The sequence below is a fragment of the Balaenoptera borealis genome, assembly GCF_965194805.1.
Source record: "Balaenoptera borealis genome assembly, chromosome: 4".
NCBI classification, from domain to species: domain Eukaryota; kingdom Metazoa; phylum Chordata; class Mammalia; order Artiodactyla; family Balaenopteridae; genus Balaenoptera; species Balaenoptera borealis.
The window spans coordinates 58705272-58732392 of NC_138861.1; the positions used below are offsets into that span (position 1 = coordinate 58705272).

Here is a 27121-nt window from a genome sequence, read left to right on the forward strand (position 1 = left end):
GTAGTCAAGCTCGCTTTAAGAGCCAAGATGGCGCTGCCGGCCGAGTTACCCATGTGCTGTTTCCGGTCGTAGCTGGGACTATTGGCAATTGCCAGCGGTGTGGGTTTTCTTAAAACTGCTCGTCGCGGAACCAGTCAGCAGCTAACATGTCTAACAGAAACAATAACAAGCTGCCCAGCAACCTGCCGCAGTTACAGAATCTGATCAAGCGGGACCCGCCGGCTTACGTGGAGGAGGTAGGAATGCGGCGCGGTGAGGCTAGAAGCCGGGACGCGGCTGGTTGAGACAGTGGCTGGAGGGAGGCATGGAGTGGAGCTGGGGTCCTGGCTCGCCTCATGTTCTGCTCTTAAGTTCAGGGGTTCCGCGAGAGGAGAAAAGGGGTTAAGGGAGAGACATGCCACAGGGTTCGTTCCCCACCTTTTGAAATCTGCTGCCCGTCTGGGTTTTCTGCCTGCTCCATAGACCCTGCTGCCACAGAAACACCATTTAACAGACCTCATTTTTGCTTTAGGGGTTATCTCCCGAGCTCACTGAGGTCGAGAGACAAATGGTCCGCCCCCAACCTCTGACTTCCAGACAAGTTTCTTAAGCCTTTTCTTTCCTGAAACCCCTAAATGGAATTAGTCTGTAACAGTGGATGAAACTTTTGTTTAGATTGTTTTCCACCGACGTCTGTTTCCGGGAGCCCGCGCTCTGTGCCATGGACTGTGTTGGGAAGGAGGGGGTATTCTCAAGTATAAGGGACAGACATAGGAGCTTAGTATTATCTAGTTAAAAAACAGGGATTCAGTCTCATCGGAAGCTGGCATGACCTGGATGTCAGAATTTACCTCGGGAAAAGATGAAGTTGAAAATTAGATTAGGTCCGGACCGTGAGGGGCTTTGTATACTGACCTCATACAAATTGTGAACATTAAGGGTGTTTGAGCCGAGAAGTGACAAAATGAAAGTGATGATTTTTCTACATTAATTTGGCAAGTGCTTTCTTCAGACACCCATTTTTCTGACCGGCATTAAACAGGTATTTGCTTCAGTTACTTGTATGTGCAGATGGCTAACACAATTATTCTTTTTTTTTTTTTAAACCCTTAAATTCTCATGTATTTTTAAATTAATTAATTAATTTATTTATCTGTGGCTGTGTTGGGTCTTCGTTTCTGTGCGAGGGCTTTCTCTAGTTGCGGCAAGTGGGGGCCACTCTTTATCGCGGTGCGCGGGCCTCTCACTATCGCGGCCTCTCTTGTTGCGGAGCACAGGCTCCAGACGCGCAGGCTCAGTAGTTGTGGCTCACGGGCCTAGTCGCTCCGCGGCATGTGGGATCTTCCCAGACCAGGGCTCGAACCCGTGGCCCCTGCATTGGCAGGCAGACTCTCAACCACTGTGCCACCAGGGAAGCCCAATTATTCATCTTTTGATTGCCCTTCTCATTTTCCTCCTCCCCCAGATTTTCACATAGAAATATTTATGTGAATACATTTTAACAAATAGCGGTCTCAGTGGTTTAGGTCACCAGTAGAGAGAGCCTTTCCAAAGATTCAAGGGAGTGGAAACAAAGACTTAAGGAACAAATACAAGAAGTTAAGTAATATAGGTGAGGCTTTGAGATGTGTGAAGCACTATAAACCATTAGACAAAGTAATAGCTGAGAGTCTGTACAGCGCTGTATTTAAAAGCATTGGTTTCAAAACTAACTCCGTATCCTGGCCCAACTGTTGACCAATTGTGTAACCAGTGAGGGTTAACCACTTGAGCCTATGTGTATTTTAATATGTGAGAAGGAGATAATACCTACTTAAGAGGATTACTGTTTGATTCACTTAACAAATATTTATGCAAATTCACACATATTGTACCTACTGTGTGTTAGTATAATTCTCAGCGCTCAGGATGCAATGATAAATAAGATACAAGAGGCTTCTTCTCTTGGACTTATATTCTAGTGATGGAAAACATAGTAGTAAGAATTCTGAAGAAAGTAAAACTGGATATGAATATGTTAGAATTGGAAGCTGTTGATTTGGCTCCCATGAACAGGGAAGGCTTGTCTGCTATGATATTGAGACAGATCAAGAGCATTCTAGAGGGGGAATAGGAAGTGAAGAAGCTATTGATGGAAAAGTAGAGAGGCAGCCAGTGTGGCTAAAATATAGTGAGCACAGAAAAGGGTAGTGTAAGATGATGTGGGGAATGCAGGCAGACAGAGGTGGGATGATGTGGGACCTTTTAAAACACGATAAGGAATTAACATTTTACTCTTAGTGTGTTAGGGAGCCATTGAAGAGTTTTAAGCAGAGGTGTGACATGATCTGATTTATATTATTAAAAATTTATTCTGGAGGCTGTAGATAGAATGGATTGTAGAGCAGCAAGATTGGAAGCAGGGTAACTAATATGATAGCTGTCGGAATAGCCTAGGCAAGGGATGGTGATGCCACTGGAATTACCAACACAGGTGGAAAGAAGTGAACAGATTGGGACTAGCTGTACATGGAAATAGAGCTAGTAGGACTTCCTGGTGGAGTGGATATGGGGGATAAGGAAAAAAGAAGAAAGGAAGGATGGTTCAGGTTTTTTATTTCTGCATCTGGGTATTTGACAAATAATATTTAGTACCTGTTATGTACTAGGTACTGGGACAACGGTAGTGAGCAGTACAGATAAAAATACTTTTCTCATTAGATTACGTTCTAGTCATCTAGGGGAAGAAGTGGGATAAGAATCTTGCCAGGAGCACACTGAGTTACGGAGCCCTCTCTTCACTTGTCAGTGGTGACGTGGAGTTAAGAGAGGTAGGGTCTTAACTGCAGCATGTAGGGACTGCAGGTCTCCCTCTTGATTCCCACTCTTGGAGAAAACTGGAGGCTTAGCAGTTTTGTTGGGGAAATCAGGGGTTATGTTTTTTGACTAGGCTAAGTTTAAGAGATGTCTGTTAGACATCTAAACAGGCAACTGGATATATGAATTTGGAGCTCACTGAACCAGTTAGGGCTGGTAATATAAAGAAATACTCATTCTTGAGACTTATGTGGTGGTCCAGTGGTTAAGACTCCACGCTCCCAATGCTGGGGGCCTGGGTTCAATCCCTGGTCAGGGAACTAGATCCCGCAGGCCACAACGAAGCTCCCATGTGCTGCAACTAAGACCTGGAGCAGCCAAATTTTAAAAAAAAAAAAGAAAGAAAGAAATACTCATTCTCTTTCTGAGTGTCTCTCTCTCCCTCCCCTTCCCTTCCCCCTCTCCTCCTTTTTCACTATCACTCTATCTAACACACACATAGTTTAAAGCCATGGCCTAGGCATGAGAGTAGCTGTAGGGTGTGGAACTGAGGCCTTGTGAGTTCCAACATGGGTTGTTGTTAGGATTAAACATAATTAAATGAAATAATGTACGTGATGAGTTTGGCACATAGCAAGTGCTGAATAAATGGAAGCTATTATTATTTCTGTGTGTCTATTGCTTTTGCCTGTTAACACATCTTATCTAGAACTCCAGGATAAAATCATAATTATTATTTAAAAGCAGAGGGGAATTTTGACTGGAGAGCTTTGTGTACTTGAATTATAATTTACATTTTCTGACTCACATATTTCTGCAGATATTAGTGCTCTATATACATGGACAATATAGTAGGGGGTCATTTAGATAGTAAATGGCAGTAGAGAGCCAGATCTGAGTTTTTGACTCGTTTCACTGTTCTTTATACCTTACTACCTAAATTTCTAATGATAAGGGAAAGGGTCTTTAGATTACCCAAGATGTGCGCAGATTTTTCAAAACTCATTTTGAAGAATGCTGATAAGGAAAACATAGTGTTTCTACATACCTTTGCCACATCTTTTTCTCAATGCCATTATCAAAGATTTCTAAGTAATTTTTAATTCTCTACTGAGAAAGTCTTATAATAGAAGGTGACCAATTTAAATTTTATTTTTCTACAGTTTCTACAGCAGTATAATCACTACAAATCCAATGTGGAGATTTTCAAATTACAACCAAATAAACCCAGCAAAGAACTGGCAGAGCTGGTGATGTTTATGGCACAGGTAAGAAGATAATTTTTGAGTAAAACAAAGACCAGTTGTTGCACACAGCTTGCAGAATATTTTTCACTTATACCCAAACTCATTCAATTCGGGAGTAGAAACTTAATTTAAAAAAGAAAATTAATTTTCCCTTTTTGCAGATTTTATTTCCCCCTTATGTTCAGTTAGAGGATTTCACTAGAGCTTTTCACAGAGCCAACCGGAGCAAAAAAGCTTTCAAACTATTTGTTTTCTTCAAATTCATCATAAAAGCAGATTCTGAATCATGTCACATACTTTACTAAGACTAGAGGAAATATGAAAGGGGTCAGAGAGATTAGCATGTAGAAGAAAAAGAGATGGTTTGGAGCCATCTACTTTTATGAAATATAGCCTTTTATTCTCCTTTTGCAGAACATCCTTAATATGTGCATATGAATTATAGGAGAGAAAGAAAAACTTCAGAAGAGCCTTTGCTTTGTTACAGATTGGTCACTGTTATCCAGAACATTTAAGTAACTTTCCTCAAGAGCTGAAAGATCTTCTCGCCTACAACCACACTGTCTTGGATCCAGATCTCCGAATGGTAGGACCAGAAGTTGGATTGATAAATTGTGCTGTGTTCACGTGTGCGTATAATATGTGTTTAAAGGAGAACAGCCTGTCATCTAAACATCTTTCTAAAATGTAAATCAGTGTGTCACCCGTTCCTTAAAATCCTTCTGTGGCTTCTCATTTACACAGAATAAAACTCAAACTTATTAACTTAGCCTGTAAGTCCCTACATGATTTGCTTCCTTCCTGTGTTTTTGACCTCATGTCCTTTTCTGCTGCACTCCTCTCTGATCTCTCAGTTCTGCCAGTATACTGACCCTGCCAAGATGCTCTTTTCCCTTTTTTGATTAGGTGATTCCTTTTAGTCATTCAAATCTCAAATGCATGAAGAACCCTAATTATAACCTATAGTTTTGATAAAGCGTAGTTTAGACATTTATCTATTAATTGGCCAGTTTGAGCATTTAAACATTGTTACCTTAGTGATCGACATTGGGTCCTGTCTGGGCTCCCCTTTACCAGGCCAGTGCTCCCATTTCCCCCACCCACGGGGAATGTCGGCTGCTAATGGCCCCCAGCTGCCCTTTCTCTGGAGCACCGTCTTCAGCTAAATGGGAGCCCTAGCGCCTGGGAAGTGGCCCTCGCAGCCCACAGGTGGTATCTGACTAACCCAGAGGTTCCAAAGCCCGACCCTTCCCAAAGGTCCAACTTTGTGCTGCAGTTTGTGCTCCAGGGCTTCTCTGTAATCAGACTAAAGCTAGTCTCCAGCCAAGGACACATCCTTGCCCAGCTTTTCTCTGCCCTATCCTGCTTCTTTTACTTCCCTTCCAGAAGAGAGCACACCCTGGACAAACCTCTGTAATAAATTGGGTTCTGCTTCTAGGGAACCCAACCAGAGGCGTTTCCAAATTTTATATATCAGCTTTTCAAACACCTTTACAGCTGGTAGAACTTACACAAATATTATGATCTCAAAACATATTAATATCCTTTACCAAAACGTATAAAAATGCTAAGTCTGTAGATTCAACTTTGTTTCTTATTCTTGCATTTTCCCAGGCTTTCTGTAATTCTTCAATTTTTATACTTCTCTAGGATTATCTTAATTTGATCAGGCCAAAAAAAAAAAAAAAAAAGAATACCATCTCAGACAAGCCAAGGTTGGCGTCTCTGATTAACTCTCAGCTGGGACATGGGACCTGGCAGCACAGCCTCAGAGGCTTCAAGCTTGAACCATTACAGAAGACTTTTACTTAGGTCAAGACTTAGGTCAAGTCCTTGTGGGCCGTACAGATTTGAGACTTTGAGTGTGGAGACTTAGTGTCTTTCCAAGTAATTAGGTCTTCTTTAAGTTTTTTGTGCTAACAGTACCCAACCAAATTGGTCTGCAGGCATTATTAAATAAATAAATGTGTGTGTATATTTCTTTATAGTGTTTTATGATGATTAGTGGGTTTTAAAAAATAATTAGGACGTTGCTAGGAAGCAAGGGATTGAGTCTGTATAATTAGCATTCCTCTTTAGAGGGTACTCGTGAAAGTTGGTGGTAAGCAAGGGTGCTACAACTACCACTGGGCCGTTCTTACTACTAACTGTATTTCAAAAGAATGCCTTGTAAGGTCACAGATTCAGACTGATTATCCCAATTTAGTGTGTTATGTTACTGTAACCCACCTTTCTTATCTCTGTGGATTTACTGATCACTAGCGTGTTTCTACGTTGACACTTCCTTGACCTCCTGTGTAAAGGAGCCCTCCTGCAGTCACTATGTATCAATTATGTTACCCTGCTTTGTTTCCTTCCTGTATGAGGTACACCTGTCGATATGCTTACTTGCTTGCCTGTCGCTGCTTCCGCTCCACCCCCAGTGTAAGCTCCATGAGGGCAGAGACCGACTGTTCTGTTCCCATGCCTAGGATAATGCCTAGTTAGTAGGAGACATTAAGTGCTTTTGGGATATACTTGCTCCATTTTCTCATCCTAACTTTATCATTATCTTATAGTATGTTTTTTTTTTTTCCTTCCTGAGACATTTTGCAAAGCTTTGATCTTGCTGAGAAATAAGAATCTCATCAATCCATCAAGTTTGCTAGAACTCTTCTTTGAACTTCTGCGTTGCCACGATAAACTTCTGCGAAAGGTAAAGAGCAAAATCACCCCCCGCTGCGCTCCATATCTCATTCTTCCTTGCAGTGACATGAAACTTATAGCATTTGGAGTCTCTTGATGCTTCATACTATTGGATACAGCTAAGAATAATTTTGATAGGAAAAAAAAATGACCATTGTGTGCATGCAATGTAGTGGTGATAGCTAACATTTATTGTTTACTTTTTGCTAGGTTACCATTTTCAGAGCATTTTACGTATTCGTTTACTCACAAAGTGCCATGAGATAAGGGTTATTGTTGTTGTTATTTTATAGATGAAAAGGCTGAGGCACAGAGAGATAGAGTGGTGTTCCCAGGGTCACACAGCTTCTGAGTGGTGAGGCAGGAACATAAACCCAGGGAACCTGGCTCCAGGGCCCAAGCCCTTTTCCGCTGTGCTGTACTGACCAGCTAAATCAGAGCAGGGGCTGGACACTCGTGGCTGTAGCCGCTCCCACCCTCTTCCCCCCAAAACTGACTTTTTTTGTTATTAATATTTCCCTGTGACTGCGTGTTTGCTTGTATAAGTAAGACCAGAAGTTGAAGATTTATGAAAGAATTTTAAGAAAGAGAAACTAAAGTTTACATACATTAACTTAAAAAAAATTTTTTTTTTTTTTTTTTCAAAATATTAAGAGACTGCAACCATTTGATTTTAGCAATTGTACTTCTTGGACTAACTTGTGAATAAAAGTGATCCAGGGGAGCATATTTTGGGTACCAATGATATTTGTAAAAATCCCAATATTGTCTTGCATGCAGTTAGGGGCTTGGACTTTCCTTTTTATTTTTTTAATTTATTTTTTTTTAATTTATTTATTTTTGGCTACGTTGGGTCTTCGTTGCTGCCTGTGGGCTTTCTCTAGTTGCAGCAAACGGGGGCTACTCTTTGTTGTGGTGCTTGGGCTTCTCATTGCAGTGGCTTCTCTTGTTGCGGAGCATGGGCTCTAGGGCACGCGGGCTTCAGTAGTTGTGGCACACAGGCTCAGTAGTTGTGGCTCACAGGCTTAGTTGCTCCGCGGCATGTGGGATCTTCCCGGACCAGGGCTCGAACCCGTGTCCCCTGCATTGGCAGGCGGATTGTTAACCACTGCGCCACCAGGGAAGCCCCGACTTTCCTTTTTAAAAACAAAACAAAACAAAACAAAAAAATTTATTGAGATGTAATTCACATACAGTGCATCCATTTAAATGTACAATTCAGGGGGTTTTAGTGTAGTCACAGAGTTTTGCAACCATCACCACAGTCAATTTTAGAACACTTATAGCACCCCCAAAAGAAACCCCATTCCCATTAGCAGTTACTTTCCATCTTCCCATCTGTCCCAGCCCTAGGCAACCACCAATGTACTTTCGGTCTCTATAGATTTGCCTACTCGGGATAGTTCGTGTAAATGGAATCATATAATATGTAATTTTTTGTGACTGGCTCCTTTCACTTAGCATAATGTTTTCAAAGTTCATTCATGTTGTAGCATATGTCAGTATTCATTACTTTTTGTTGCCAAATAATATTTCATTGTCTGGTTATACCACATTTTGTTTATCCACTCATCAGTTAATGGACATTTGGGTTGTTTTCACTTTCTGGCTGTTGTGAATAATGCAGCTATGAATATTTGTGTGAACATTGGTTGGAAATATATTTTCATTTCTTTTGGGTATATAACTAGGAGTGGAAATGTTGGATCATAGAACTTCATATTTAACCTTTTGAGGGTAACTTTCATTTTGCTTTACCTGCTTTTTTTTGTTTGTTTTATTTGTTTTTGGTCTCTTTTGTGATAGAATGAAAAGTGGGGAAAATTAAATCCTCCAGTGCATTTATATTTCTCTCCAAATTAAGCAAGGTTAGAAATGTTGGTTAATGTGTATATGTTTTTGTTTCTTTTCCTCAGACTTTATATACTCATATTGTGACTGATATCAAGAATATAAATGCAAAACACAAGAACAATAAAGTGAATGTAGTAAGTACCCTTTTGTTTTCCATGTTTGCAGCATTGTACTACAGTATCGTGCAGTTTATTAAGTCTTCTTTCTCCTCTTTTTCTTCAGGTATTGCAGAATTTCATGTATACCATGTTAAGAGATAGCAATGCAACTGCAGCCAAGATATCTTTGGATGTGATGATTGAACTCTACAGGAGAAACATCTGGTAATATCTATGTACCTGTCTCTTTTGAAATAGTCTTTTATTCATTTGTAATTACCACAGAACACATACACAAATATTTTTCTTGATTTTGAGCTCTTTAATATATCTCTGCCATAGATTAAGTTGGAAGTAAAAATACGGAGGCAATCCAAATGACTAATAACAATATTGACTACCATTTCTTGAACACTTGCACTATGCCTTACCTCATTCAACCTTCAGAACAGTGTAATGCAGCTTATTTGGGATTATTCCCACCTTATAGGTAATGAAACCTATAGGTTCATAAGTTTAAGTTTAGTAGCTAGTAAAAGGCAGAATTGAAATTCAAACCCGATCTGTCTGACTGAAATCTGGGCTCTTTCTACTCTGCCTCTCTGAAGATTTTCAAATCAATTTACCACATGTACTTAAATTATCATGTTTCATAAACTTTGGCTTGTTGGTACAGTGTCCCAACTCATGTCTTTTGCTTTTCTTATTCACTAATTTTTTAAAAATATAAAAGTAATACTCGTTGCAGCAGAAGATTTGGAGAAGCTAGAAAGTTTTTTTTTTAATTATTGATAGTCCCACTCCCTAGAGATAATCAGTTAATATTTTATGATATTTCCTCCTGTCTTTTCTTTAATGTGAATTTTAAAGTATGGTTGGAATTTTGCTGTATTGTAGTTTTTTATTGGTTTTTTATTCCCCCCCAGTTATCTTGAGTAGGTTTTATGTCATTAAAAATTCTTCAAAAAATACATCTGAATGGCTGCATAATTTTCTGACACACAACTGGGCTAAAATTGAATTAAATGTTTGCCTGTAGTTGACTATTTAGCAACCCGTGACTTTTTGAAATATTACAAACTGTGAATTTTAACATGTCAGAAATATTTACTATTTATTTTGTGCCATTGTCTATGCTGTCAAATACAGTCGAATGAAAATTCAGTTTAAAACACTCAACTGTCTTCCCCCAGGAATGATGCCAAAACTGTCAACGTGATCACCACAGCATGTTTCTCTAAGGTCACCAAGGTGAGCACGTGTATGGCTGTGTGAAGGCACTGTCTGTGAGTAGCCCGCTTCTTCAGCTAGAAGGTGAAGGAGATGGGTACGCGAGGAAGAGGTGGTGTGCGGACGTGCTGCTTGTGCTTAGGCTGCTTCCCTGGTTTATCTGCGCTTTAGAGGAGTCACACAAAATTATGAGTTTTTAAAATGCTTGGTATTAAACGATAGCCTTAGCGTTTATTTTATGTTTTCCTCTGTAATTCTTGACTGCTCTTTTATTGGGCTCAGGCACAGCTGAAAGAAATTTAAGGACATGTTTGCCTTTCTGTTAGAGAGGCTATATCACTTTTCTTGTGGGGGATGTAGAAGTTCCTGACTTTCTACTTGAAGGATAACAACTATGTAGAGCTGGGCTAAGACAAATGAGCTCAAATCCCACCATTCTTTGTTTTTTTTTTTCTTCAGATCCTAGTTCATATGCATGTGTAAAATATAGACAAAGGTATTTATTCTTTGTTGTAAGCTGGGATGAGTAATTGACTTTGTTTGAATTGGTCTTTAGATATTAGTTGCTGCTTTGACATTCTTCCTTGGAAAAGATGAAGAGGAGAAACAGGACAGTGACTCAGAATCTGAGGTTAGTTTAACCATAGTTACTTCTGAACTTTACAGTTTAGCAGATTTTATTATTGTTTTCAGTACAGATTGTAAAAGTTGGAAAGAAACTTAGATGGTACCTTTATCCTTTATTGAGTTCTGCCATGCTGAGATTTTATTCTATTTAGAACTTGTCACTTACATTCAGAAAGACTGGTTAAGTAACTAGTAAAACTTAGATTCATTCAACCTTGTTCTTAGTGCTAAAGCTATACCTATATCTCACTATATAAACTTAGAATAAAAATTACTGCCAATATATTTTTGAGGTAGAGTGTTGACATCATGGAAGTTTAGAGTGGAGAAAGGGAGAAGGGTAGTACAGCATCTTTAAAAGGAAGAATCAGTATTTTTGATGTCATGAAATTTTCTTTATTAAAAAATATTTTTTATTAATATTAAAAAGAAATTCCCTTCCCATTTTAGCATTTTGGTGACAAGAATACTGGAATATGGGATAACACCTTTTGTTATTACTTTAGTAAATAATGTATGAACAATACATTCTTACTGTATAAAATTTCAGATACTATAGATAAAAGTTTTCTTGATCCTTTCTTATTTCCACTTCCCAGTTCCTTCTTCACAGATAACCATTTCGTTTCCCATGCATTTCTGTGTGGATGTGTACACATATTGTCTTATGTGTGTGGTCTGTTTTTAAAATATATATAAATAATATAGGTATTATTGTGCAACCTGCTTCCTTTGTGATGACATATATAGATGTACCAATGCATTTAGATATTCTTCTACTAGTACAGATAGATCTACCTCATTCTTTTAACCTCCACATAATATTTCAGAATATGGATGTACTATAGTTTAAGCATTTCCCTATTGATAAATATTTGTTTCCAGTTTCTTTTTTCAAATAAAAACAAAGTTGCATTCTGTCTGTATATTAATACTTCAGTAAAAACTTAAAGCAAAGTAAAAACAAAAGTCAGTGTCGCAGTGAAAATCTTTGTATGTGCCTGTTCCTGCAGATGGGCAAATTTGTTTTTTATTGAATTTTTAAAGTTGTGTTTATTTTTTTTTTTTTTTTAATTTTTTATTTATTTATTTATTTTTGGCTGTGTCAGGTCTTCGTTTCTGTGCGAGGGCTTTCTCTAGTTGCGGCGAGCAGGGGCCACTCTTCATCGCGGTGCGCGGGCCTCTCACTGTCGCGGCCTCTCTTGTTGCGGAGCACAGGCTCCAGACGCGCAGGCTCAGTAGTTGTGGCTCATGGACCCAGCTGCTCCGTGGCATGTGGGATCTTCCCAGACCAGGGCTCGAACCCGTGTCCCCTGCATTGGCAGGCAGATTCTCAACCACTGCGCCACAAGGGAAGGCCAGTTGTGTTTATTTTTAATAGCTGCATGCAAAGAGTATAAGTACAAAGAAGTGATTGAAAGGGTTATTCCTTGCTTCTATGCAGATTTTCCTTGTTTATAGTTTTACAAAGTAGTTTATTCTTCAGGATGAAGGACCAACAGCAAGAGACCTGCTAGTGCAGTATGCCACAGGGAAGAAAAGCTCCAAAAACAAGAAAAAGTTGGAAAAGGCTATGAAAGTCCTCAAGGTGAGACTTGTACCTGGGAAATGAGATAGACATCATTAGAATGCAGAATATGTGGTCTTTAGAAAAGCTTTTAAGCATTTGGAATAAAGAAAATAACGTTTTTTTGGTTTTTTAATATATTTATTTATTTATTTATTTATGGCTGTGTTGGGTCTTCGTTTCTGTGTGAGGGCTTTCTCTAGTTGCAGCGAGCGGGGGCCACTCTTCATCACGGTGCGCGGGCCTCTCACTGTCGCGGCCTCTCTTGTTGCGGAGCACAGGCTCCAGACGCGCAGGCTCAGTAATTGTGGCTTACGGGCCCAGTTGCTCCGCGGCACGTGGGATCTTCCCAGACCAGGGCTCGAACCCGTGTCCCCTGCATTGGCAGGCAAATTCTCAACCACTGTGCCACCAGGGAAGCCCGAAAATAGCATTTTTGAAAGACTTAGAAATGTGTGATGACTTTTTAAGCACTAATTTTTTAGATGAATAAATGTTCTCAGCTCTAGCAAGATCTGTGGCTTGAATAAATTAATTTGATTAAATTCATTTGTTTTGATCACGATTTCTTCTCAGAAGAGTATGCAAATGAAGTACATTTTGTTTTGTAATAATTATTTGAAAGTCATTAATTTGGTCCTTGTGTGTTTGTTAATGTTCATATTTCCAAATCCCTTTAAGTCTCACAGGTGCTAATAGCTAGAACATTCCCAAGGTTTAATCTTTTTTTTTTTTTTTAATTTATTTATTTTTGGCTGCATTGGGTCTTCGTTGCTGTGCACGGGCTTTCTCTAGTTGCGGCGAGCGGGTGCTACTCTTCGTTGCAGTGTGCGGGCTTCTCATTGCGGTGGCTTCTCTTGTTGCGGAGCACGGGCTCTGGGCACACAGGCTTTCGTAGTTGTGGTGTGCGGACTCAGTAGTTGTGTCGCATGGGCTTAGTTACTCTGAGGCATGTGGGATCTTCCCAGACCAGGGATCGAACCCGTGTCCCCTGCATTGGCAGGCGGATTCTTAACCACTGCGCCACCAGGGAAGTCCCCAAGGTTTAATCTTAAAAGACAAAAACCACCTTTAGTTCTTCTAGTTGAAAGAAAGGTTTTTGGAACAAAGATTTTTTTTTTTTTCTTTTTAATTAGTGTGATGGGGACTTCCCTGGTGGTCCAGTGGTAAAGAATCCGCCTTCCAATGCAGGAGACGCGGGTTCAGTTGCTGGTTGGGGAACTAAGATCCCACATGCCACGAGGCCACTAAGTCTGCATGCCACAACTATTGAGCTCGAGTGCCTCAATGAGAGAGCCCGCATGCTGCACACTACAGAGCCCACGTGCTCTGGAGCCCACGCGCCACAACTAGAGAGAGAAAACGCACGCGCCACAACTAGAGAGAAACCCGAGAAGACTGCATGCCATCACGAAAAGATCCTGCATGCCTCAACAAAAGATCCAGTGTGCTGCAACTAAGACCCGACGCAGCCAAAAAAAAATAAGGAAAATAAATAAAATAAATATAAATAGTGTGATGGACTTGATAACAGCCTTTAGCACATTAGCACATTTAATCCCAAGGGCCTCTTCACTGTAATTCAGAATGTAAATGTTTTCCTCTCCCTTTCTTTCAGAAACAAAAGAAGAGGAGAAAACCAGAGGTGTTTAACTTTTCAGCTATTCACTTGATTCATGATCCCCAAGGTACTATAATTATGACCTCCCAAGTTCCTTGTTGGCTTTATCTGCCTATTTAGCTTCCTACCTTCACGGTTACCAGGGACTATAAAATCCTTGGCACTTAATAGACAATCAGTAAATGCTTAGTTGTTACCTATTGGTTGTAGCCTAGAGAATTCTGTTCCAAAGCAGTGATGCCCAATCCACAGCAAAATAAGAAAAATATGGAGGAACAGCTCTCTTTGCAATTCATGTCTTTAATAACACGGTACTTGTACTATAAGACATTGTACTTGACCAAATGAAAAATTGACAATCTTTTATTAGTCCCTTTTTTTTTAACTGGTATGTGGAAACCAAAAGTTTGGGAAACCCTGTTCTAGAACACTAGTTCTCAAACTAGAGTGCACATTGGAATCACTTGGGGAATTTATAAAACTATACTGGTACTTGGGTCCTGTTATTCCCAGAGACCGATTAGTTGATATGGGGTATGGCTGGGCGGTGGGGCTTTTAAATGCTCTCTGTATTTTAGTTTTAGTTTGCTGACCCTTCCTCTAGGTCAGTGTTTCTCGGACTTTAAGGCACATACTGATCACCTTGGGATCCTATTAAAGTACAGATTCTGTCTGATTCAGTAGGTCTGGGGGTGGGGCCTGCAGTTCAGTACTTCTAACAAGCTATTAGGTGGACAGCTGCTGCTGGTCTGCAGACCACACTTTGAGAAGCAGGGCCCCAGAGAACTATAAGTGGAGCATCTGTCAACGGTAACTCAAGATGTTGATGCTAAAAATCTTGGAAATCCTTAAGACTTAACTTTGGGCACCACTGAAGGTATATTTGCCTGTGTGTGAGTCTTTTCACCTTCTGTCATGCCGCTGTTTTTACCATCCTGGTTCTGCAGAGTGATTTCAGGCACAGCCATACCAGAGTCAGTGATCAAACCACTGCTTTTCTCTACACCTGGTAGATGATGTTGTATAGACCATGGGCCCACAGTATACTTCTCTGATATTCTCCTTTCAGATTTTGCAGAGAAACTACTGAAGCAGCTCGAGAGCTCTAAGGAGAGGTTTGAAGTGAAGATGATGCTCATGAACCTCATCTCCAGATTGGTGGGAATTCACGAGGTTGGAATTACATTATGTTTCTCTTGATGAGTGTTAGAAGTAGAATTTTTCTTGGTAAAAGGACACTAAGGTAGAGCAGTGGCTTAATTTTATCCTCCCAAACCATTTAAACCCATACAGTTTACAAAGGGATAAAGTCTTTCACTCTGAAAATAGCTGTTTTTGTCGCTTTGTTTCTTATCAGTAAGTATGGATGTTGAATTGTACATGTATTCAGTTTATGGACAGACTATTTTTGTTCTGTTTTTCTACTTTTATTTTATCTATGTTTCACTTATACATTTTCCTGAGCCAACATAGCCCACATATTTTTATCAACTGTTATTACATTTCACAGTTTACCCCTTCATAGCTTTCCTGACTTCCAGCCCACTCTAGCAGGAGGATCATGTTTGCAAAGCTGAATTCTCTGGCCATTCACTTTATATTAAATTAGATTGCAAGAGCTCCTTGGTGGTATAATGTATATATATTGTGTATACATATGGAAACCTCACACATACTCAGACTAACTGCCATTGTAGAAAAGGAGGGATTCCCAGAAATTCAGCCCATGAAGAAATGACCATTGAGGTTGTTCCCTATAGTTTTGCTCTTATAACTAGTGCTGTTCTGATCGTCACTGAATGTGTTGCTTTCTTCAAAAAAAAAAAAACACAAGAAGTAAAACAGCCTCCTTTATTGAAAATCAAACATTATAGACATATATCAAGTTAAAAATGAATAAATGCACTTATTCCATTTCTCTAAGAAAACCTTAACATTTTAGTGAATAAACTGCTTTTTCTACATGGGCTGCAGTTCTAAAGCAGGATTACCAGGTCAATTCTTGTTACATTTGTGCAGTAATTTCAAGTCACATCTGAATTTGAGCTCAGTGGAAAAGCAAAAGTGATTCTTAATTCGAGCATGGTTTGACGGAAATGATACTGGAGTTTCACAACTGGTTACAATTGAACACCCATCTCTGTACTGAACCCAAGTCTTCCCTTTTACTTCTCTGGTCCTGGTTTTGCTCTGCGGCTAAAATAGAAAAAAATTTATTCTCACATGATGAACTTTGAAAAAGACTAGGCCATCTCCAAAGTTTCTCTTCTTGAAGTTAACGATTACAATTGCTTTAATAACTGGATCCTTGTCTCCTTTATCTAGATAGACTCCAGAGTGTTAGTGTTTTCTGTCTAAAATATGGAGCTCAGAGTAATTCCTCCAGTGTGGTTGGACTGGTATCCCGTAACAAAACTAGACTGTGGGTTTCTTGGTGATCAGATTACACGAGGCGCTATTCAGATTTGAGTTACTATTATCTTTGAAGACTAAGAAATTGGTTCTGCATCCACACCAATTTAAAAGTAGAAGAAAGTTGCTTTTTGACTGCCTTTTCACCCCCTGGTTTATTCTGTGTACACTTTCTTCTTCCTTGACATAACAGGATAGCAACAAGGCCTTCCTTTCTTTGGTTAATACAGCACATTGAATCATCCTGGAGCATGAATGCTTGTTGAGAAAAAAAGACAGTAAAAAAATGATTCCCAGTTAGTTGAACTTGATGATATAATTGCATCATGGAGAAATGAAACTCCACAGCTCAGCTAGATATATATTAAAGTCAGTGCATTCTTCTTTCCACAGCTTTTTCTCTTCAACTTCTACCCCTTTGTGCAGAGGTTTCTGCAGCCCCACCAAAGAGGTAAGGCTTCCACTTGCCGTGTTCCTTTGGTGGCCTTGGGGTTAACCATCCAGAGTCTTTTGTTCTGGAATTAATACTAAAGACAAGAGTTAGGAGTGAAGTGTGTTCTGCTTCAGAGACAAGGAGAGAAACCTGTATGTTTTCTTTCCAGATTCTGCCATGAGGTAATTGTTCTGCTCATCAACTTTAAGAAATAATTATTTGAGGGGGGAAAAAACACCAAAACAAAATGTTGGTTTCTCAAAGCAAGTCTTTTTGTAATACTATAAATACTCATGGGAAAAATTCTAAAAAAGAATTTTGACTATTTATTGTAACTTCATTATAGATACCAGGGTTTAACTTATCGCTTTCATTGCCCTCATTTATATTCTTAATTAAAAGCAACATGAAAGCAGGAAGGAAGAGATGGTTGTTTTTGCCTTTGAACTTGAACCAAGGTAGGAAAGAAATGAACATTTATTAAACATTCAACATGAGCCAAGCACTGTGCTAAGTGCTTTACATACAGTCATCTCATTTAATCCTCACTTCAATCCTGAGAGGTGTAGAAAGAAAAAAAAAAGACCAAGATCACTCAGCAAATAATGGCTGATTAGGCTTCACCTCACTTCTTTGTTTTTTGCCAGAGGCCTTGTTCTTTATCCATACTGCCCCTTTAAAGGGAGAGTGTGTGTGTATATGTGTTTGTATTTATTCATTTATTGAGTGATTTCTAGTGTGAGCACTGCATGAGACACCAGTGAACACAAAGTAACATCCTCACTGTCATAGAGCTTACATTCTAGAGGGAGATCTACAGAGTGCTGTGTGTAATATGTCCAGGTGACGGTAAGTATTTTGAGGAAAAAGGAAGCAGATGAGGACAGTAGGGAGTGCTGGGGTGGGTTCTGTCTAGATTATGTGGTCAGGAAATCATTTTGATAAGGCAGCAGTTAATTAGGACCAGAAGGAAGCGAGGCAGTGAGCTATGCAGATGTCGGGGGTTGGGTGTTGGGGCAGAGTTAAGCAGCAGTAGCGTTATGTACAGCGTAATGTGTTTGGCCGTGTTTGCTGTGGTCCTGAGGGCAGGGCAATAAACTGACCGTGACCTTTCCAATCTCTGACATTTTTAGAAGTAACGAAGATCCTTCTGTTTGCTGCACAGGCATCTCATCACTTAGTACCCCCAGAGGTGAGAACTCTTACACTTTACTTCTGTCAGGATCTAGTGCATACGTAGCCCTGCCACTAAGTGTGTCATGGTGGCTTTTCCCACAGGGATTACTGTCCTCCCTGCCTTTTTTAAACTGAGTAGAAGAGACACTAGCTCTTAAGGAGATATCCATAGAAGTTTACTCATAGAAGTAAAAACATTTTAATGTAGAAAGTAAAGTTTATTTTGGACAAGTTGTTGAGAATTCTGGTTTTGTTTAATTGCCAAATTTTATGCTGGGGAGGGCAAGAATATCAGTGAATTTATAGTGATTATTATTCAAAACTGATCATTTCTTTCTTTGATTAAAATAGTGTTGGATGATCCTGGGTCAAAGCAATTTTTAATCCATGTTGAAAACTAATATTAAAGGCGAGCCAAATTTAATCTGAGGATAGCTAGGAAGAAGGCTGAAACCCAAAGTGGAATATTTTTCTCTCAGTCTTCCTCAGTCTTGATCCTTCCAACTCCCAAACCGAAGGTGGAAGGCTGTTTTTCCACTGTAATAGTTTATGGTCCCTTCATCATCAAGCGTTTGAGTAGGTGTAGACGTTTTACCAGCACTCATATCCTTTCTCTCCCTCCCGTTCAGATCACGCAGTCATTGCTCATGACTGTGGCCAACAATTTTGTTACCGACAAGAACTCTGGAGAGGTCATGACAGTAGGGTATGTAGAACGTGGCTGTAGGCAGTGGGTATGGTTGTAACGCACTGGGTTTGCTTTCCATTACCAAGATGTAAAATTTCAGCTATAATGTGCTCTCTGCAAAAACAGTTTAAAGTACACTTCAGTCTTCTCAGCAGGCTTGGTATTTTTAATTTATTGGTCAGAATTTTGAGCCAGAGAAAAGATATTTGCCCTTCTAATCAACATTTTGGTTTTTTGTTTTTTTTTTTTAATTTATTTATTTATGGCTGTGTTGGGTCTTCATTTCTGTGCGAGGGCTTTTCTCCAGGTGTGGCAAGTGGGGGCCACTCTTCATCGCGGTGCGCGGGCCTCTCACCATCGCGGCCTCTCTTGTTGCGGAGCACAGGCTCCAGACGCGCAGGCTCAGTAATTGTGGCTCACGGGCCTAGTTGCTCCGTGGCATGTGGGATCTTCCCAGACCACGGCTCGAACCCGTGTCCCCTGCATTGGCAGGCAGACTCTCAACCACTGCACCACCAGGGAAGCCCAACATTTTGGTTTTTAACTAGCTTTCCCTCTTTCAAATGAATGCTTGTGTGGCAATCTAAATGTTTTTCTTCTGTCTTCTACCCTGAATTCCGATCTTCCCTAGAACAAATGATTCGTTATGGAATCATTTTTTAATCCCAAGGCGGTTCAGTGGCCCTTTTGATTAATTCAAAGGCACTTAATGAGTGTGAGCAATAATTTAAGGACGACTGATCGGTCCCGATGACTAAGCAGTACGCTGAACGCTGCTTTTCATCTCCCTTGGAAAATACTGCTGGGATAACAGCCCTAAAGACCTTTAACTTTTCCTTATTTGACCTAGTACTATCTCCTCTAGAGTTGGGGAATAAATGCTGCTGTCATATACAGGCACACTTCCTTTTATTGCCCTTTACTATATTGCTCTTCACAGATACTGCGTTTTTTTACACATTGAAGGTTTGTGACAACATTGTGTGGAGCAAGTCTGTCGGTGACATTTTTGCAGCAGCATTGGCTCACTTCATGCCTCTGTGTAACATTTTGGTAATTCTCACAATATTTCAAACTCTCCACCAGCAAAAAGATTATGCCTCCCTGAAGGCTCAGATGAAGGTTACATTTTTAGCAATAAAGTATTTTTTAATTAAGGTATGTACTTTTTAAGACATAATGCTATTGTACGCTTAATAGACTACAGTATAGTTAAACATAACTTTTGTATGTACTAGGAAACCAAAAAATATGTGTGACTCACTTTATTGCAGTGGTCTGGAACCAAACCTGCAATATCTCTGAGGTATGCCTGTATTTTACAGAGATTACACTGTTTCTTATTCTTCTAGTAGAGGAAATGGCAGTAAACTGTCTGGAATCAAAGCCCTCTGAGGCTCCCCACCCTCACACTCTACCATGCTGCAGTTTTAGAGACCTAAGACCTATAAAACCCAACTTACATTCCTTTTGATTTAGTCTTTTTAGAAAATATTCGTAGGTTGAACCACATGAAACTGCTGGGGATTTTTTTTTTGTTGTTGTTGTTTTTAATTTATTTTTTTCCTTTTTTTAGAATCAATGCTATAAAAGAGATAACAGCTCGATGTCCTCTAGCCATGACTGAAGAACTTCTCCAAGACCTGGCTCAGTATAAAACACACAGAGATAAGAGTAAGTGGTGTGTTATTCTCGGTAGATCAAAGAGTACAGAGTAACTCATTTTTACCTCAGTAGACTCTTTGCTCTGAAGTTTCTAATTAAAGGTATTATTTTCCAGATGTGATGATGTCTGCTAGAACTTTGATTCAGCTCTTCCGAACACTGAATCCTCAGATGTTACAAAAGAAATTCCGGGTAGGTGAAGCATACATATGTTGATCAAGGATTTGGTCCCAGAAAGTGAGGGTAATTTCCTACAATTTGAGTTTGAGTATTTCTGATGCTTCCATTAGGAGTATTGGTGATACATGTAGTTTTATTCTTTAAGCTCAGAATAAAATTGATTGAATACTGTGGCTTAACTGTTTTATAGTTGGTATATGCTCTTTGATGATGGATGACTCTTATAGACCTGTTAGACTGCTGGAAGTCAGTAACTGATGCCAGTATTGAACAGGCTGTTCCCTAACCAGATACTACCTCTTTCAAGTTGGGACAAAGAAAGATGCATGTATGTAACAGAAGGAGAGCTCTCAAGACTTAATTGAAGTTTCCTGAGGTGGATCAGAAGAAAGCAAGAAAACAGTGGGCAAAGTTCTGGCTGGGGGATTTACTTTGACCCAAGACATTGGTGGACTGTTCTTGTCATTCGATTGCTTCCATTTTTTGTGATTCTCCCTCTCAATTCATAATCCTAGAGAATCCTTTTCATGAATAATGTTTTGCAGTTTAAGCACCTCATTAAAAACTGGTTCCTTTCCTTTAGGGTAAGCCTACAGAGGCCTCCACAGAAGCAAGAGTGCAAGAATATGGAGAACTAGATGCTAAAGATTACATTCCAGGAGCAGAAGTTCTGGAAGTTGAAAAAGAAGAAAAAGATGCTGAAGATGATGAAGGTTCATTTTTGTTTCACCATTATTCAGGACAAAATCACTCCTACTATATCTGTATTGATCTTGAAATCTTTATACTGTTTGGACATTCATTCAGCAGAAGTTTCCTGAGTAATGACTATGTGCCACGCCCTGTTGTGGGCACTGAAGGTCACATGGGCATGGTCCTGCTCTGAGAGAATTTACATTCTGGTGTAGGAAGTGCCTTTTCATGTCCTTCAGATTGGCTGCCCCTTATCAAGGGCATGCTGTTTGGCACTTGGGAAAGATAATGGGTTTCTTTTGTTGCCTAGAAAAAATAATGAAGATTAGTCTATAGCAATCTTCCTGTTGAAGGAGACTGCTTGTTGAACTGGTCGAAGAGTGCTTGAGGAACTCCATTCTCATTTCCAGGGTTAGCATTTACTGCATTGGTTGCTAGGGTCCTGTCTTCTTCCTGTTCATTCCTTCATTATTTCAACAAAACTTTCGTAAGCATCAGCTATGAGCCAGCCACTGTCAAAGCAAAGATGAATGATATGGTTCTTATCCTTGAGGGTCTTTCATAAACAGCTAATAAATCATTAACAGGATTTATGATTGGAGTCGGGTATGAGGGCTGGAGAGACGTCAGGTCCACCTCAGAGGTTCAACAAAGGCTTCAAGGAAATGGTGACCCATGAGCCGTATTTTGAATGATTAGTGAGCAGTGGTAGTGTAGTGGAGACTTTCCAGGCAAACTGTGAGCAAAGTACTGAAGGGTTTAGGAAACTATGAGAATGTAGGATACAAGGTGATGCACAGAAAGCGATGAGACTAGAGATAGAGGTGGGGCCTCACGTGAGTGGCTGTGTAGGCCATGCCTAAGAGCTGGGACACTGTCTTACAGAACGTGGGCATCCGCTGAGAGACTGCAGGTATCCTTCATTTTGAAAGCTTACTGTGGTGGCTCCGTTAGGAACTCTGATACCTCTTTACTGAGGGGTCTACAAGGTTCTTACACAACCAAAATTTTCTACCTTGGTTCTCTGAATGACTTGTTTCTAACTAATTTCTCAAACGTGTAAATGTGCTTAGACAAGTTAAATAACTTGTATGTGGCCACTGTAAATGTACAAGTACAGTTCTGATGGACATGGCTAGTTTGGTGGAAAGAATGTGGGCTCTAGAGTCATACATGATTTTCCTAATTTCAGTGTAGGCTGCATTTCTAGCAGTGTGGCCTGGGGCAGGTTACTTAACTCCGGAGTCTGTTCCTCTTTTGTTGAGTCACGAGGGTTAGAGAAAGATTGTAAAGTTTTGGCTCATGGTGGATAATTGATCAGTGCTTATTCTCCATTCCTTCCTTGACTTAATTAAATTGATGTGGTTTATTTAACAATAATATTGCTCAATTCTTGGTGAGCATCTATTTGAGGTTCATTACCTAAGTTTTCTTTTGCTTGATTTATCTCAATGTATCATGAACACTCAACATAAAGCGGGTGCTAATGGTGTGCTCTTTTTCACACAGATGAGTGGGAAAACACCAGTCTCAGTGACGAGGCAGTTTCCGATGGCGAATGGGTTGACGTGCACCATTCTTCCGATGAAGAACAGAAAGAAATCGTAAGTCCTAAAATGTCCTTTTCTCAGTGTTGAGGGGCTACGCCCTCACTGGAGCTAATAGCCGTTTAAGCCTGTGTTGTGTCCTTTCAAGTCTGAGAAGCTGAACAGCATGCCCTTGGAGGAGCGGAAAGCCAAAGCCGCGGCCGTCAGCACTAGCCGAGTGTTAAGTCAGGAAGACTTCCAGAAAATCCGAATGGCCCAAATGAGGAAAGAACTCGACGCTGCCCCTGGGAAAGCCCAAAAGAGGAAATACATCGAAATAGACAGTGATGAGGAGCCCAGGTAAGACAGCGTGTACACCAGGTCTTCAGTCAGCTCACGTGATTATGAAAGTATTAGGAAAAGGAATTCCATCCTTGTTACATATTACATTTTTTCCTTCACCCCAGGGGTGAGTTACTTTCTCTTCGGGACATTGAACGCCTTCATAAAAAGCCAAAGTCTGACAAGGAGACAAGACTAGCAACTGCAATGGTGAGTGGGGCATGTCATTGCCTAGTTGTTTAAACAACAGAAAGTTGTTTAAACAGAAATATGACTCAGAACTTGTATAGGCACAGAACTGCAGGTTTTTTTTGGCTGCATTGGGTCTTCGTTTCTGCGCGTGGGCTTTCTCTAGTTGCGGCGAGCGGGGGCTACTCTGCGTTGTGATGCGCAGGCTTCCCATTGTGGTGGCTTCTCTTGTTGCAGAGCACGGGCTCTAGGTGCATGGGCTTTAGCATTTGCGGTGCGTGGGCTCAGTAGTTGTGGCTCGCGGGCTCTAGAGCTCAGGCTCAGAAGTTGTGGCGCAGCAGCTTAGTTGCTCCGCGGCATGTGGGATCTTCCTGGACCAGGGATTGAACCCGTGTCCCCTGCATTGACAGGCGGATTCTTAACCACTGCACCACCAGGGAAGTCCCTGCAGTATTTTATTTTAATGTTTTAAATAAAAGTATAATTAACATAGAATAAAAGGCACAGATAAGAGGTGTTCAGTTAGATGAGTTCTAACAACTTGATAGCCACGTATGTAACCACCGTCTAAGACAAGCTGTAGAGCACAGAAAGGCACCGTTATATGTTCACGGTCTCAGGGAGGCTCAGTACATTCACCAGAGCTACGAGAAAAGCAGGGGAATGTTTACAGTCATTAAAGAAAAGCCAGAGACAGTTAGAGCTGCCTCAGGCAAGTCCTATGGCTGTTTGTGACTGCAGCCTGCCTACCTTTCCAGCTTCATTTTCTCTACCTTGACTTGTTTCAGACGCCATTCCAAATGGGCTCCGCATTACCCCCTATTCCATTTGTACTGACACTTGTTTAGATAAGCTTGAAAACCCATGTTCTTTTCTCCACCGCACCTTTGCATATACTATTCCTACCTGAAATGCTCTACCCTTCCCTCCTTTCCTCACCAGGAAGGCCTTCATCCTGCGAGAAACAGCTCATAGGGTCTCCCTTTCTCAGAGGCTCCTCTGGCCTCTAAGAAACCTTTTCTTCCACTGAGCTCCCCTGCCCCATCACAGTACATCATGGTCATCTCTTCCCCTGGCCTGAACTGAGTCTCTGGGGAGCAGTGACTGCGTGTTCCCTCCACCTTAGTGTCTCTGGCATCCAGTGGAGCTGGCACAGAGGAGACGTGTGTGTTGGTGAGATTAACTCCTGCAGTGGTATCTTTGTGTGTGTGTGCTGATAGGCTGGAAAAACAGACCGAAAAGAATTCGTGAGGAGGAAAACCAAAATGAATCCATTTTCCAGTTCCACGAATAAGGAGAAGAAAAAACAGAAGAACTTCATGATGATGCGGTACAGTCATAACGTCCGGTCAAAAAATAAGCGTTCCTTCCGAGAAAAGCAGGTGAGTTCAACTTGAAGCTTGACTGGGTAGAGTGGTATTGTTGTTCTAAGACTTCTCTACATTTGAGTGGAGTTGTGCCTTCTAAAACCTTGTATTATGTGTGTCTTAGGATTAATGGGGTGCATTATTGGAGAGCATGGAGAGGTGGAAAGCGGTCAGGGCTTGTAAATCCTAGACCTGACTTTGTTGAGATTCAGCTGTGTGACCAAAGGGAGGCCATTTTCCTCCTCTGTAAATAAAGGAGTTTAAACTAGATGAACTCTGAGGTCCATTCCTATGCTAAAATTCTCTTGACATTGCATCTGTGAAATACATCAAAATTAACTGAATAATAATTTTTGAGTGTTTGTTATATGGTACTTTTTTCTAAAAAGCAATAATTATGTGTGGTAATATCTCAGTAACAGTTTCAGGAAAGCAGTACAAACTAAACAGTTCTGTTGCTGGCATGATCCTTTCTCTGTGTACCCTTTTGCAAAGCCATTATGTTTACAAACCTTTTTTAATTGCGTTTTATCCATTTTCAGTCTTTGATGGGTAGTCCTGTGCTGCTCTGTTGGCTTGCTTATTTCATAATTCATTGTAATAAAACAAATTTATGTTTTTATATCCTCCTCTACTGCCAGTGTACCAGAGTGTATATCTAAATGTACTAGGAAGAATCTCTAGGAAGTCAGGTCACGGGTAAAATAGTGCCACATTCTGAGCCAGCGTTCCTAAATTGCAAGCCAGGATGAGCCTGCCAGGCCTCAGTGTGCCAGCCAGCCCTCCAGGGCAGGGCTCCATCGGTGTGGGAACCAAGTCAATATGACTAACTCTGTTTATTTAATCTTTCTAGTTCTAAACTCTTCAACAATGTTATGTAAGTGATAAAGTGGCAGTAGTTTTGATTAGAATTTGTTGAAAGTTTAGGTGAAAGGAAAGGTGCCGTTAAATAGTCTGAATTTTGCCAATTCAATTTAAATGCATGGTTGAATTGATTAAATTCATTAGTTTATCCTTCCCCTGCCCTTTATAAGATTTTTGGGTCGAGGAAATAATGATCATCCAGTTGGCAGGCCTTGCTTCGTATTGAGGTTTTTGTGACCTTGCTACATTTTATCTAGGTGTGTTCCCCCACCCCCTACTTCCTCTATTTTTTAGCATGCTTTTTTTTGGCATGATAGAGAAGCCTTGCTTTGTTCCTGTCAGTACCTCTTTCAGTATAAAATACTTCTCTCAAAGATTAAAGTAATTTTGTAAGAGGAAGTTAGTTCACTGGATATGTGCTAGTTCATGTGAACAATATGAACAGATACTGTGATTAAACTGACTTTACAAATGAGAAAATAAGACATAGATAGCTGAATCTGAGAAATGCCTTCTTAGCCATGCAAATTAGGTTAAAATGAACTGGTTGGTTTTTTTTTCTACCATAAGCGTCCCACTTACTCTGCATATCTACAAAGACACACTAAGACCCAGATCTGAGCTAAAGGCAAGGAGTCAATAACTTAAAGTCACAAAATTCAAAAAGCTTGATTAGAGCCAGGCAACTTCCACCCCAAAAAATGCTTTAAAGTTTCTAGGACTCAGAGAGTGGTGGGTGCTTGGGAATTAATGGAATAATATCCATTACACACTTAAGATGTATACATTGACCTTGGTTATCTTCTTTTTATAATTTGGGTTTATTCTTAATAATCTTTTATTTAATATTCTGCTATTTTCTTTTGGGAACTGTAAGACTTTATAAGGATGTTCATAGGTTCACTGTGAACATTGGTCCTGTGGTCTTTTTCTGTAGATCATATTTACATTTTTTTTTTTTTTTTTATCTTCCAGCTGGCGTTACGAGATGCTCTCTTGAAAAAGAGAAAAAGAATGAAGTAACTTCCAAGCAAGTTTTCCATTCCAGGAAGAATGCTAAATTCGTGTCATTACTCTGAAAACTAGTACATTAAGAATGTTTACATTAAAAAGTCCAAAAGCACTATATTGTGAAAACCACAGTAAACTTGGTAGCTTCTGGTGTTCTTATTTTAGAGATGGGTAAGGGTGGGAATGTTTGAAATGTAAACAGTAGTGGTGTTGTAAAATCATTTTCATTTAGTGTTCATGCAAAAAAATAATAATTATATATATATATATAGAGAGAGAGAGAGCGAGCCTATTAATTGTCACTGAAGATATAAAATTGAATGAGCCACAACTCCTCACTCTAAATTTATAGCCTATTTGTAGGATGGGGCAAGGGGCAAGTATGTATCTGTGTATTTACAGTGTTGTATAAATAGTTCTCTAGTAGAGATAGGTTCATGCTTCTATGGGGTCACAGAGGCCTTATGGACTAACTCTGCAGGGGATGGGAGTTATATATTCTCTTAAAACAGGACAATGTTACAAGAGTAAGAGGATCTTACTTGTAAATAGGCTTACCTGCTGAAAACAGGTCCCTGCTGTACAGATTTTGGGTAGACAGTGTAGCTTTTTTAGTCCATCCATCCAAAAGACGTAATTTTTTTTTTTAATGCCAGATACAGGCTTTTTGGTTAAAACCTCGCTTTTTACATTGCCTTAAGTATAAATAGTAATCTTGGAGTGGCTTGAGTTCATCATTTGGGCTGCTCATTCTTCCATAGAGGAAAAAGAAATTAGATTGGCTTCCTCAGCCTTCCTTCACCCTGTAATATTTTCATCCCACCGTTTGCCTTGTCTCACTCAATAAAAGGTTTCTAATGTCAAATACGTA

At 40.1% G+C, this 27121-nt stretch overlaps 1 protein-coding gene across 1 annotated transcript; it reads left to right on the forward strand.

The window, feature by feature from the left end:
- SDAD1 (SDA1 domain containing 1) lies at window positions 1–27121 on the forward strand. The gene is made up of 22 exons (XM_082390206.1): window positions 1–236; window positions 3939–4043; window positions 4510–4608; window positions 6607–6717; window positions 8624–8695; window positions 8784–8884; window positions 9853–9910; window positions 10446–10520; window positions 12003–12104; window positions 13702–13771; window positions 14774–14877; window positions 16510–16567; window positions 17683–17741; window positions 18355–18431; window positions 19990–20087; window positions 20194–20270; window positions 20842–20971; window positions 22461–22555; window positions 22647–22837; window positions 22945–23029; window positions 24229–24390; window positions 26215–27121. Exons 1-22 carry the CDS (start codon window positions 147–149, stop codon window positions 26260–26262), a joined length of 2067 nt encoding a protein of 688 aa, XP_082246332.1. The 5' UTR covers window positions 1–146; the 3' UTR covers window positions 26263–27121.